Source organism: Leptonychotes weddellii, chromosome 14 (assembly GCF_054177405.1).
Source record: "Leptonychotes weddellii isolate Sample4059 chromosome 14, ASM5417740v2, whole genome shotgun sequence".
Classification (NCBI taxonomy): Eukaryota; Metazoa; Chordata; class Mammalia; order Carnivora; family Phocidae; genus Leptonychotes; species Leptonychotes weddellii.
Genome location: NC_138382.1, coordinates 79217075 through 79230478, shown reverse-complemented (window position 1 = coordinate 79230478; position 13404 = coordinate 79217075). Strand labels below are relative to the sequence as shown.

The window sequence follows — 13404 nt, the reverse complement described above, 5'->3', positions numbered from 1 at the left end:
TTTAAATGCAGTGACAGCCAAATTTATTTCTTATTTAATCACTTCCCTGTGCTGTTGAGAACAGGGTGATATTAAACTCCACAACGCACAGCAGACTCTGGAATCCGCCGAAAGAGGCACGCGAATAGATTATGTTTATAGGGCAGAGCGAGACTGTGGAGCGGGGCACATAACCAGAATGGGTATTTTTGTCATTTCTACAGTGGCTTACATCATTATTTCTTCCTGTTTCCAATTTTTCAGTAATAAAAATATAGGCAATGTGATTCTCTTTGCATTACAGATAAACCATCTTGATTCTTTATTAAATATTTGTATTAATCTCAAGCACTACAAAGCGTTTGTGCAGATAAATCAGGCTCCGAGCAGCCATTCCCCTCCGCTAGCTCTCCAGGAAGCGGCCCCTTTATGAGCACGCAGTCCCAGAGAAGAAGGTTTCCATACTCTCTGCCAGGTTCCCCTCCGTCCCTGCTTTATGGCCATGCATACACGCCATGCTCGGCACATATTTGTTCCTCAAGATCCAACGGTTTGGGCAATCACTCCGCAGTCCCCAGTTTTCTGTTCTATTTAATTAGGAATTACCGCTCTGGAATCACTCATGGGCACCAGCTGGGACCCGCGACCCCTCTCGGCTGCACTGGGGGCTCCGGGAGTGACCTGGGCTGGGCAGCACTCAGGTGTTTGGGGCCACAGAGCGACGGGGGCCGGGTCTGAGGGAGGGGCAGCCAGAGTCCGCTGCAGCGGGGCTCCTGGTCTTGGGGGCGGGGAAGACAGGGTGCCGGCTCTGGCCGGCTCCTTCCCGGGTGGCCTGGGGTGAGTTTGCCTGCCCTCTCGCCATGGTGTGGGGGACACGTGGGTGACAGGGCTGGGATCACAGTTGGGACAGCTTCTTGCTGGGGGAATTCTTCCAGCCCCTGCCGTGGACCCGCCCCAGAGCTGGGATGGTCACCTTCCTGGGAGGCCGTAGGAGGTGATGTCCTCCTGTAACACGAGAGAAAGGAGGGTCCCTCGGCCCCCAGCTGCCCTCCATGTCTTCCCTCCACCCTGTCTGATTCGATTGCTCCCACGGGGGTGGGTCAACGCTGCCTCGGGCGGCTCAGGCTCTGATGACAGCACAACAGTGGGGACCCCTCTGGGTGGTCCTGGAGGGCGTCTGCTCTTGGATGGGGTGCGGGTCTCAGCCTATCCCTGCTCGGGGGTGCACCTGTGAGGGACAGGTGGCTGGGCCTGGGGCCCTGGAGACTCCAGGGGGCTCTCAGACTGGACGGGGTTTCCAATGGCCCCGGGGGTGTGGCGGGGGAGCCCGCTGGTGGGCAGTGGAGGGCAGAGGGCATGTGGTCTTGCTGCGACCGCTAAGGACGCTGTTACTCACACTCCGTGCTGCTGAGACACAGCCACCGCTGGACCCCCTTCGCAGTCCAAGTGAACTCCCCACCCCCTTGCTTACCAATCTGACCTGTGAATGCCAAGTACCTGTGGCCCCTCACCTCTGGACCCTTGGCAGGCTCGGGCTGGGGGCTCTCTAATCTCTAACCCTCGAATCCTCCACTGACTCCACGTTCAGGGACGGTGGGAGGCTCAGGTCGGGTCCTGACCCTGCCAGACAGGTCTGAAGGCCTCAGACAAGCCCCAACCTCTACACCCACCTTCTGGCCTGGCAGGGCTGCTGGGGGTCCTAGTGAGAGTGGGTAAGCCATGGTGAAGGAGCCCTGTCCCTCGATCCCCGGAAGGACACCCCAGGTCCACCTTGACCAGATAAGGCTGGAAGAGCCGTCTGGGAAGGCTTCATGGAGGAGGAGCTCTGGAGAAGGCCCTGTGTCCAGCATGAGTCAGGCCAGGGAGGGGACAAGCCTGGAGGGGGCAGTGCACGGGCAGGGGGTGGAGCAGGGGGGTGGATGGTGGGGAGGAGCTGATGGAAGCATCCCTGAATGCCAGGCTGCAGAGCCGGCATGACTACCCAGGGAAGGTGTCATGCCCACAGCTCCCCGTGGGCCCCGTGCTGGGAGGACACTTAGGAAGCGGCGCTTGGAGCCAGGACCGGTCCAGCACCGGGCCACACGCCAGGACTCAGCACGAGATCTTCAAAGCTACAGGTGTCTCCAAGACAATCTTTGAGGTGGAGAAGGGGCAGAGCGAGTCTCGAACCTGGGTCAGTCCTGAGCCTGGGGCTGCCTGGACCCAGAGGAAGGAGGGGTGACTGGAACCACTGCCCAGTCCAGCCCAGGGGGTCAGCCATGGGCAGGTGTGAGCTCTGGGGGGGCTCCCGGTGCCCCGGTCCAGAGCAGGTGGGACCCACCTCCTTTGCTTACGGACGACCAAGGTGTCCTCGGGGCCTGGGCTGCCGACAGTGTGTGTCTGGGGTTGGTTGGCGTCCGAGAACTTCGCTGCCTCTGCGGAAAGTGCCTGCATGGAGGAGGGAGGACGGGCAGGCCGGCTGGCCAGGCACCAAGGGGACGCCGTGTTCCCACCACCTCCTCGGCAGGGACCTGATCTGAATGCAGCATGGGCAGCGCAGGGCCTCCATGTCCAGCGGGGGCCGGGCCAGGTGGGTGCGGGGTGGGGGGGTGGGGGGGAGGGTGGTCGAGGGAGGGGAAGGGTGGGGGAGGGGAGGGTGGCTGGGGGAGGGGTGGGGGAGGGTGGCTGGGGGTGGGGAGGGGTGGGAGGTGGGGAGAGGGTGGCTGGGATGTCCCAATGGCCACCCCCGCCCTGAGCCCCATGACCATCCCAGGGAGGCCCCCATCCATGGCAGAATTGGATGACTGAAGTGGGGACCCCTCCAAGTCCTGCCACCTCCCTAAAATCTCGGTCCTGTTGGAGGAATGGGAGGTTGGGTGGGGGTGCAAGCCGCCACTGCTCCATCTCTGTGCCTCCGTGTTTCCACCTCTTGGTGGGACTTGTTGCCCCGGGAGGGAGTGGTGATCACATGAGTGACAAGGGCCTAGCACAGCCAGGTGGGTACCCACTGCAGCAGATGGGGGACCGAGGTCACCTGCACTCGGGGCCCCTGTGTCCTCCTGAGTCTCCACTCACCCCTTCACTGCAGCCTGGCACGTCCCCCCCCAGCCTGGCTCCGTTGCCGTATAGACTGGGGCTCAGGGTGCAGAAGGGCCGAGGGGCCCGGGTGCATGTCCTGCCTCCTCTACCCGGGGGCCATATGACCAGGGGGCACTCTCCATCCTTACCCATGAAAGCAGAATGCTACTCGGGTGTCCTGGGACTGAGCGGGGTGTGGGTGGGCCAGGCCTCCTGGCTCTCCGCACAGGGACAAGATGAAGATGGGCCGACACTGTATCCCTAGAGGATTCCACGTGGCCCCCATTTGGGACAGACCATTGCCACCTGGGTTGCGTGCCAGATCCCCAGCCGGCTGAGAGACCTCTGTGCTGAGCCTGCTGGTTCCTGACTCATTTACAACTGGGCATCCCTGGAATTAATGCTTCTGGTGGTTGCACACAAACCCAATGGGAGGAGGAGGATTTGTGAGGCCCCTGGGGGCTCCCTCAACCCCCGTAGTAGTGGCCCCCCAAGGCAGCCAGCCTCCCGCTCCCCATCCTGGGGCCAGGTACTGGGCTGGACTGAGCCCCAGGACCCCCGAGGGTGGGAAAGCCACGGGGCAGCCCACAGAGTCCCAGGATCTGCAGGGAGGTTCTGGGGTGAACCCTGCAGATCACCTCACCCATGAGCCTCAGTTTCCCAGAGGCCCTGATGGGAATGCACAGGGGGGCGGCTGTGTAACCCTCATGTCCACCCTCCCTGGTGCTGTGGAGGTCAGCTGTCATCCTCCCACACACATACCTCCTCCGTGGAGGCTGCTCCAAGCCCTGACCCCCCCCCCCAATGGCTGTAGAGCGAGGACTCTTCTGGGCCACCGTCACAGCATGTCCTCGGGCTAGAACCTGTGGGGCCTCCGTTTCTCCCCATGATGTCTCTGGAGCCAGGCCCAGGTGTCTGAGGTCTCAGCCGCTGAGGGTTGGGGTGACCCAGGGCTCTCTCAGGGGTGGGGGGGCAACAAATATGTGGGAGAGGAGTCAGCAAGCCCCTGTGGTTAGACCTCACTGGAAGAGGCCGTGCGTTGCTTGGAAGAAATTAATTTTGTTTTGTTCACATCCTGCTGACAGTGTATTTGCCTGGCACCTCTAAGGGGCTCTCGATGGTTCTGGTTTCTGGGATGTTGTAATAGAAGTTTTGAAATATTCCAGCCACCCCGGGGAATCGTGGGTCCTATGGGCTGAGCCTGCGGAGCATGGGGGCCTGAGCCCTGGGCTGGCTGTGCCCTCCACGCCCCACCCCCCGCCCCAGGGCGAGGGTGCAGGACTCTTCCTGTTTTCACCCCCCACCCAGGTCGAGGCCCAGCCCCCTCGGTAACACCTGCACTGAGCTATGGCAGCCACAGGTTAGCGCATTCGCCTTCGCCTGGGGGAAGGGAGCGGTCCCTGGGAGGCGGGGACAGAGGCTCAGTCTGGGGAGGTGGAGCGTCCTGGGGACAGGGGGAGGGGCGGCGGCACGAGTGTGTGTCTGACCCTCCGGAGCTGTGCCCTCCGAAACGCTAAGATGATAAATTTTATGTTTTATGTTCTTTACCACAATTAAAAAATTTATATTTAAAAAAATGTCTGGGGGGTATATACAGACCAACATTGAGGGAGTATATCAAAGGGACACAGAGGCCATCCTGAAAGAGCCCCAAGGGGCCCAAACCGGAACAGAGTGAGCAAAACAGGGAGTCATGTTGGACTCTAAGCCAAAGTGTGGCATCGATCTCCAGGGCCCATGCGGATATACGGAGCGGGAGGGGAGACAGGTCTCCGGTGCGCACTGGGCGTGGGCGGCTGCGGCAAGCCCTGCCCACCGCGCCTCCCCTAGTCACCAAGGTCACCAAGGTCACCGCCCGGCCTGTCACTGACGGTGTGCACCTGACACGTGGGCTGAGAAAGGCACCTCAGCTCCGGGGTCTCCCCAAACCGCCGCCCCAGTCCAGTCACGAGGAATCCGTCACACATATCCCAGCTGAGGCCACGCCACGAAATCCCTGTCCTGTGCTGTCCAGGGCCCTCAAAGTCATCGAAAACGAGGAAAGTCTGAGCAACCGTCCAGGCCCAGAGCAGCCCCCGACAGACAGCTGCCTGCAGGGTGGGTCCGCGACGGGACCCTGGGCTGGGAAGGGGACTTAGGTAAAAACTCAGGAAATCTGATAAAGTGTGCACTTTAATTACTTACGTGGAAAATGTATTCCTGGGGGTGCTGCCAGGCGCTCTCAGGGAGCATGTGATGGGGGCCTGTGGGGGTCCCTCCAGCCCCAGGCCCCAGGCCAGCTTATGGGCGCATCTCGGCTGGCCCCAGGCCAGCTGCGGGCGGGACCGCGGGTCCTGGAGAAGGGGAACCTGGGTTGGGGCACGTGGGCTCGGGGGCCTGTGGGGAGGAGTCGGGTAGACAGAGGGACGGTGGCCGGCACTCTGAGAGGGGGTGCAGAGGGAGAGTGGCTGGAATAACCACATCTTAACCCATCATAATGTGGACAGTTTTGTTATGAAAAACACCAGAAAGCCATCAATGTAAATCATGAAATATTCAGCAAGGCAGTCACTTAAATGGTTCGTGTTCCCAGAATCGGTGCCGGGTGCTTCCTGCCTCGGGGGCGCCCAGACATCAGCTCTTTTGTGCATGTTCAGAGGTCATTATCTCAGAACTGGGAAGTGTTAGATCATCGCTGCGGATGCTCGCCTCAGAGCAGGGGAAGGAGGTCCTTCCGGGGCCACGGCCACCCTGCCCCACGCCCCCAGAGGTGCTGTCCTCAACGGGGGGCTACCAGGGTGGGGCCCCCTCCGCGGCTTCTGGGCAGCTGGGTCACCTGTGGGAGCCGTCCTCTGCATGAAACTCCTCCCTGAACATACAGCCCAGCCCAGGTCATGCTGACAATAAAGAGAGCTGTCATGATCCCTTGTTTGCACATTGCTGGCCCCTTCCAGGCCTTTCTTCTTCTTCTTTTTTTTTTAAGATTTTATTTATTTACTTGACAGAGAGAGACACAGCGAGAGAGGGAACACAAGCAGGGGGAGTGGGAGAGGGAGAAGCCGGCTTCCCGCTGAGCAGGGCCCAGCACAGAGGGACCAATCCTGAAGGATCGACTCTCAGGAGGAGTCAGACCCACAGACGCAGGGAGGGGGAGGTTGGGGGCTGGCACCTGGAGTAGGGTGGATGGGTCAATGGTTAGTGGGGACAAGAGGCTCAGTCTGGGAAGATGAACATCATGTTCTAGGGACGGATGTGAATGTGCTTAATGCCCCTGAGCTGTGTACGTAAAAACGGTTAAAATGGTAAATGTTATGTTATATATATTTTACCACAATTTTAAAAATAAAAAATGAGCACATGAGGATGGTGAACAGTGTGGGTGGAGGGGGTGGACAGGATTCCGCAGGCAGGACGGACGGGGAACAGTGGGGTGGGGACGGGGACAGTGGGGTGGCCTGAGCTGGGGCAGTGTTTCAGCACCTCGGAGAGAGACACGGCCGCACCTGGAAGGGGGAGGGGTCCGGGTGCAGGAGATGCTGGGGCCTTCCTGACATCTGTCCGCCTGCTCCTCGCTCTGGCAAAGCGGGCAGGTGACATTTCTCAAGGACCTCGCACCTTGGGCTCTGCAGGGCTTCTCCAGCAAGGGGTGGGGGGCCGGTCTTGCCCGAGGCTGTGCACCTGAGGACCACCCCAGCTGGGAAAGGCTCTCAGGGGCCTGGGTCCCATCCTGCTCTGTACTGACTCTGCATGACCTCAGGAAGCCTCCTGTCCATCTAGGGGCCTCTTGACTCTACCCACCGCCACGGAGGCTTCCTGGAACCAGGGCGCCCATCTGAAGACAGGAGAGGTGCAGGTGAGGCCGGGACAGGGGGCGGGGAAGACCTGCCCGCTTCTCTTGTGTGCGGCTGGCCTGAGAGCTCCGGACACCAACATTGTCCGCTGGGGTGGCATGGCCCCAGCCCCTGGGAGAGGCCTGTGTGCTGTTCTTGTCCCTATTGGCACGTATGCCCCGGGCCAGGCCTGGAAACAGCACTCCTGGGCGAGCGGCCCCCCCACAGCGCCGATGGCGTCCCTGTGAAACATCACAGCACGTCCCGCAAATGCCAATTCAGCAGAGAGCACACAGCCTTCCGGAAACAAAGCCCCTGGAGGCCCTGGTCACTCAGATTCTCTGTGACAGGATCCCAGGGACAGTTAAAGACGCCTGGTTACGGGAAAGCTGCTCTGGTCCCCATCAGTGGCTTTCAGCGGGGGTCGGTTGTGCCTTCTGCGCACGCAGCGCTGCCGCGCATCAGAACACGCTTAGGCGTGGGTACGTCCTGGGTGCGTCCACCCTGGAAGAGTTCCACTCTTTCCTCAATCCCAGCCCTGGGGCCCACGTGGCGGCACCTCAGTTGTCAGCAGAGGGCACCGTGGGCCCCTGGAGGTCAAGACCCCAGGCTGGACACACCCTCTGTAGCTCTGTTCTGGAAAAGTGAGGCGTGATGTGATGCTCCGAGAGTAGTTCTCAGGGGCCACACCTTGTCAGTGCATGTTATTTCCAGAGTAAACCTGTGCTGTGGCCCTCCCCCATTTCGCAGATGAGCAACTGAGGCCCAGAGTGACTTGTTCATTCATTCATTCTTCACTCGTTCAAAACAAACAAGAACGTGGCCAACTGCCTGTTCTCCCACGAGCACTGTATTGGGGCCGGGGTCCAGGAGACAGAGAGGTCTGCCAGTGAGGAGGGAGAGGCAGAAGTGAAGACAGGGAAACAGGAAGGCCGGAGTTCGGATCCAGGGGACTCACGCCTGGTAGGGGCAGCCAGGGTGGGCTTTGCAGCAGAGGGATGCTTGAGTGTAGTCTCGGGGGTCATTGGGGGACAGTGCAAGCTGGGGCGGGGGCTTTGTGGGTGCAGAGCATGAGGAAGCCCAGGTGGGTGGGGTGCAGGGCTGGGGGTGAAGGGCTCGGCCCCCTTGGAGGCCGACCCAAGGCCAGGCTGAGGAGGTGCCCCCCAGTCTGCGGGATGGCCGCGGTGAGGGCCCTTAGGGTCTGTCTGGCGACAGGCTGGGGGCAGGGAGGCCAGCGCTGAAGAGGGCACCAAGGCTCAGGAAGAAGGATGGGGTCCAAGGAGCTTCCCATCTACCATCAGCCCATCTCTGAAAAGGAGTTCCTTCCCATATGAACAATTATGGAAGGGAGCCATGGCATCTGATTTTCCACTTAAACACGTATTTAGTGAATTGCTATGGTTTATTGGGCGCTTGGAATGGCCTATAATTGCATCAGGTGGTAGAGATCACACTGGGAAGATGCTCCTGGGGACGCTGCTGGGTGGTACCCCTCCTCCGTCTGCTCTGGGGTGCCATCATTCCTGCTCCATGGAAATCAAAGCTCCGAATGACAGGGCCGTGGGTCCTGGTTCTCTGTCTCTCCAGACCTGAGGCTGCAGTGAGGTGCTTAAGAACACTGGCTCTGGCATTGGGTAAGCCTGGGTCAAATCCTGGCTTGAGACCCCTTTCCATAGGTGAGCACTGGAGGCCCAGGGTGACTTGCCTAGGATCCCTCGGTGTCGGGATTTGAACTGGCCTCTGTCTAGCTCCTCTGCAAAGCTTCCTGCCTCCTGGGCTGGCTCACGGCAGGTGACACGGTTGTGGCCCCAGGCATTTAGAGTGACTGCAGGATCTCAGGAGCCGAGGGGCACCTGCTTATAAACTGTGAAGTGCTCAGGGCAAGGACAGGGGGCGCAGCCAGCTCGTGGCTTATTCAGCGATGCTCCCGTGGGCTGACATGTCGGCTGACTGTGTGTCTGGAGTGCGTGGTGGGGAGGCCCGGCACCCCCACCCAGCCCCCTACAGGGTGGGGACTGGCTCCCGGGGACCATCTGGGGGACCAGAAAATCACGGCTATTTCATTATTTCAGGGCCTGGAAAATTACTATTCGTGACAGCAAGCTTAAAAATGAAATAATAAGTCTGTCCTTTTAAAAAGCAAATTGTGACACTGGAATATTCATGAGCTGTGACTTCACGGGAATGGCAGCCGGGAGATTAGCATTCAGTTAAGTCAGCAGCACAGGAATTTAGGGAAATGCACTTGTCACTCTGAGGAAATGAGTGATTAATACTTTTCCTGTTTGCGGGGCCCCTAACGGGTGAATTTTTAATGTAATAATTAATTAACCTTGGGACCACTCCTATCTGCCAGGCTCCCAAGGCCTCAGGTCCTCGGGGGCGGGGTGCGGCTGGCTTGCACAAGCCCCGCAGGGTGGGTGCCCGTGACCTCTCGGCTGGGGCTAGAGTAGGGTGCCCCCCAAGCCCGCGCCCGCCCGGGACCTCAGCATGGCCTTACTTGGCCACAGGGTCTTTGCAGATGTGATCAGTTAAGGATCTGGAGATGAGGTCATCCTGGACTGAGGGTGGGCCCTGTATCCCGTGACAGGTGTCCTCTAAGACGAGGAGAGGAGAGGCACGGGGAGGAGAGGGAGATTTGGGACACAGGGAGCAGGGAAGACGGGGCAGCAACAGGTGCGGCGTGTGTCCATGCCGAGGGGCGCCAGCAGCAGGCTGGGACAGACCGCCCCCACAGAGGGGACCAGCCCTGCCCACACCCGTGGCCTCCAGAGCTGGATGAGAGTAGATTCCTGGTGTTGGAAGCCCCTGCTTTGTGGGACACTCCCACACTCGGCGACCTTGGGGGTCGGTGCCGGACGGAGGGCAGCTGAGCGTGGGGCTGAATCCTGGGAACCAGGAGGCCCCCAGACCCCGGCAGCAGGTGCTGGGTGAGGGCTTTTGCGTGAACAGGATAAATGACCAGATGCCCGCCTCTCCTCTCTCTGGGCCTGGGTCTCCCACTGCAGGGTGTTGGCCCAGAGCTGTGCTTTTCAAACTGGGCTCCCCAGGGCACCCACAGGGGTGACAGGGTTGTTGCTTCTTGTTGGGTGCCTCAGTTTACCCCTCAACCACCTCCTCCTACCTCTTGCTATCTGGAGGAGAGCTCATAGTCATCCTTTATGGCCCGTTCCCATTACCCTCGCAGGGAGTTGCTGGCCGAGCTGCTGTGCCCTCAGAGTCGGGCACCACCCAGCCGGGCTCCCAGCAGGGGCGCTGAGAGGACTCCAGCTGGGCCCTGCCTACAGGTCACACGCCGGCCTGCAGGACCGCGGCTCGCCCCCGCCCTCTAGTGGCCGCCTGGAGGCACCGCTGGGCAGCCGCTGTTGGAAGCTTTGGGTCCCTGCAGGCTGGGCCGTCCTGGGGGCCAGGAGGGCCAGGGTGGACGCCCCTCGCAGCCAGACTTGGAGTCCCCCTAGCCAGGAGACGCTCTCCAGCCTTTGTGGCCCAGCCACTGCCTGCTTGGGGCCCAGGACCTGAGTCCCGGCGGGAGCCAGAGGGGGTGGGGACACCATGGGGAGGGAGGTCAACCCCTTGGTACCACCCAGGGCTCTTCCTGGGGACTCTCGGTGCTGGGATGGGAGCCAAGGCTCGTGCTGACTCCCCGTTGGGCCCTGGGCCTGCCACGTTCAGACCAACCGGCCCTTCTTCCTGAGAACACCTCCCAGAGTGGGCAGCCACCTTATTCTTGCTGCACTTCCAGCACACAGTAGGTACTAAATAAACACAGGTGGGGGCGAGGCAGGTGCACCAGGATGAGTCAGGTGCATGATGTGCTTTAGAGACCAGCATCTGTTGGGTGGGGGGGAGGCAGGGGTTAGACACGGGGAGAAGCTCAGCTGGCTGTGGCCAGGCCGGTGGGGAGCTCTAGAGCAGGGGGAGAGGCTGGGTACTTATACTCCACGGCTCAGCCACGGGAGGAGTGTGAACTGTGACCCTGCAAAGCAGCAAAGACAGCTGCTGGCCGCTCCCCAAAGCTGGGTGGCAGTCTTCCCTCTGCGTGTCCACACGTGTCCTAATCCTCACCTGGAAGAGGAAACAGCTCGGTGCATTCGACTGCCTTCCAGCCCTGTCCCCTTGGACACCCCTGCACATCCACCCCTGCACACAGAGAGCAGAGCTCAACATCCTTCCCTCCCTCCCCTCAGGTGGCAGCACTGCTGTGTACCTTGTCACCCACGCTGGAGGCGCTCACGGCCTCCTTGATTTTGCTCTCACCTACACCTGCCCTCCATCAGATGCATTTCCAAGCCGGGCTCGCCTCTCCTGCCCACAGGACACTGTCTTCACTGTCTTGGTTCAGGCCCTTCGCATCACCCTCTGGAAGGACACAGTAGCTTCCTGGCTTTCTCCTGCATCCAGGCAGCCTCCTGTCCTCCTCCCTACCCCCACCAGAGTCACCACCATCCACACCGCAGCTCCCACGGCCTCCAGTGAGGTCCACTTGCTGTAGCGCAGCTTCCTGTGTCTTCGCCCCACTGGGCCCCTCCAGTCTCCTTCCCTCCCCTCACCGCCACAGTCTCCCAGGTCTCCCAGCCGCTGTGCTGAGAGACCGCCCCTCCTTTCCACATGCCATTGCTCCATTATTCTCCACTTCTCATTCTCAGCCCTCCTATGTCACTGGGTCCCCTAAGCGCCCCTGATGCACCCCTCCTCTCTGGCTCTTCTTGCCCAGGTGTCCTTCTGTCCCGTAAGCCCTCATCTGCATAGCCGTCAGCTCCTGCGCTGGGACGCCTCTTCCCAGGGCAGAATTCCGGTCTCCGGCCTTAATCATTCCTGTGTGCTCAGTGAGTAGCAGAGGGTCTGACTCATGGAAGCAATTACTAAACACTAGACTGGACAAATGAGATTCGGACATAGTCAGAATGATTCTAGGGGAGAGTGAGGACATGTGTACAGAGCAGCTTGGGAACAGACCCCAGGACGACCTTCCCATTTAGACTGCCAGCCTCCTAGAGCAGGGGCCCTGCGCTGTTGGTCTCTGCTCAGTAACGGAGTTTTGGATGAATGAAGGAGTGAGAGGCTGCAGATCAGTCACCTCGTCTAGGTCTGGCCCAAAGGGCCGCTTCCTTATCCGCCATCCTCACAGGGAGTGCGTGCAGAGTCCCCGGGGCAGGTGCCCCAAGCTTCTGCTAGCGGTTCTGCCACCTGAGCCGAGGGCCGCACTCCGGAGCCTCTGATGCAGGAGGTTCAGGTGAGGCGGCGGGACCGCACTCCTAACAAGTTCCCAGGTGCTCCTGTCAGTGGGTTGGGGACCGGCTTCGAGAAATCGCTCCAGAGCAGTGCCGTCCAAAAGAAATGCAATGGCTGCCTCGTGTGCAATTAAAATTTTCTTGTAGACACCTCTTTAAGCACTAAAAGAAGCAGGGGAAATTAATCCAGTACTCCCAGACTGTTATTTCAAGATGTAATCAATATAGGGGCGCCTGGGTGGCTCAGACGGTTAAGCGTCTGCCTTCCGCTCAGGTCACGGTCCCAGGGTCCGGGGATCGAGCCCCGCATCGGGCTCCCTCCTCAGCGGGAAGCCTGCTTCTCCCTCTCCCTCTGCCTGCTGCTCCCCCTGCTCGTGCTGTCTGTCTCTCTGTCAAATAAATAAAATCCTTTTTTAAAAAGATGTAGTCAATATAAAGACAACATTGAGTAATTTTCATTGCTTTTCCCCGCGAAGTCTTGGAGATCTGTTGTGTATTTTACACTCAGAGCCCACCTAAGAATAGACCACCAAACTCAATGGTCCCGCGTGCCGGGGGCCGGGGCGGCAAAGCGCGGGCAGAAGCCGGATGGATGGAGCAGCGAGGGAACTACAGCTCCCGGCATGCATCGGGCGCTCCCTGGACGCACTTCCGGCGCGGCGGCGGGAGGGCCGAGGCCGCTGGAGAACCACATCTCCCGGCATGCTCCGGGCGCGCGCCGCGACGCACTTCCGTCGCGGCGGAGACAGCGCGCCCCCGGCGGCCCGGCGGCGGGAGCGAGGCGACCGCTCGGCCCGCGGCAAGTGACGGGCGGCCAGCCGAGGGGAGCCGGGGCGGGGCGGCGGCGCCCAGCGAGAGAGCGCGCGGGCGGCCTGGCCCCGCCCCGGTGACCTTCACGGCCCGGGCGGCGGGCGCAGGCCGGGCGGCGGCGGCGCGATGTTCGTGCAGGAGGAGAAGATCTTCGCGGGCAAGGTGCTGCGGCTGCACATCTGCGCTTCCGACGGCGCCGAGTGGCTGGAGGAGGCGACCGAGGACACGTCGGTGGAGAAGCTCAAGGAGCGCTGCCTCAAGCACGTAAGGCCGGCCGCGGCCCCAGGCCTGCCCCCTCCCGCCTCCCCCTTGGCCGCCGCGCTTCCCGACCCGCCCCCTCCGACACCTTCCAGACGGCGGCCCCGGGCCGGCCCCGGGCCGAGCGCCTGTCGTTGGACGACTGCAGGTTCCCTTGCTGCTCCATCCAGCCCGAGCAGCTAGGGCGGGCGGGGAGACTGAGGCAGGGACGCGAGGCCGCCGCGCGCCGCGGGGCCTCGGGCTTTCCCAGCGGCTGTGCT

The 13404-nt window shown here is 61.0% G+C and overlaps 1 protein-coding gene across 3 annotated transcripts in view; it reads left to right on the top strand.

Annotated features, from left to right (window-relative positions):
* Positions 1-13404, top strand: part of UBAC1 (UBA domain containing 1) — a 224698-nt gene that overhangs the window by 192016 nt on the left and 19278 nt on the right. The window contains exon 2 of one of the 3 annotated variants that reach the window (XM_081803929.1): positions 12998-13150. In XM_081803929.1, the coding sequence (XP_081660055.1) occupies positions 13013-13150 (138 nt within the window). In that variant the 5' untranslated portion in view covers positions 12998-13012. Of the gene's footprint in view, positions 1-12938; positions 13151-13404 lie in introns of those variants that run through there. The other 2 variants (XM_006743954.3, XM_081803930.1) reach the window with 2 other exon arrangements.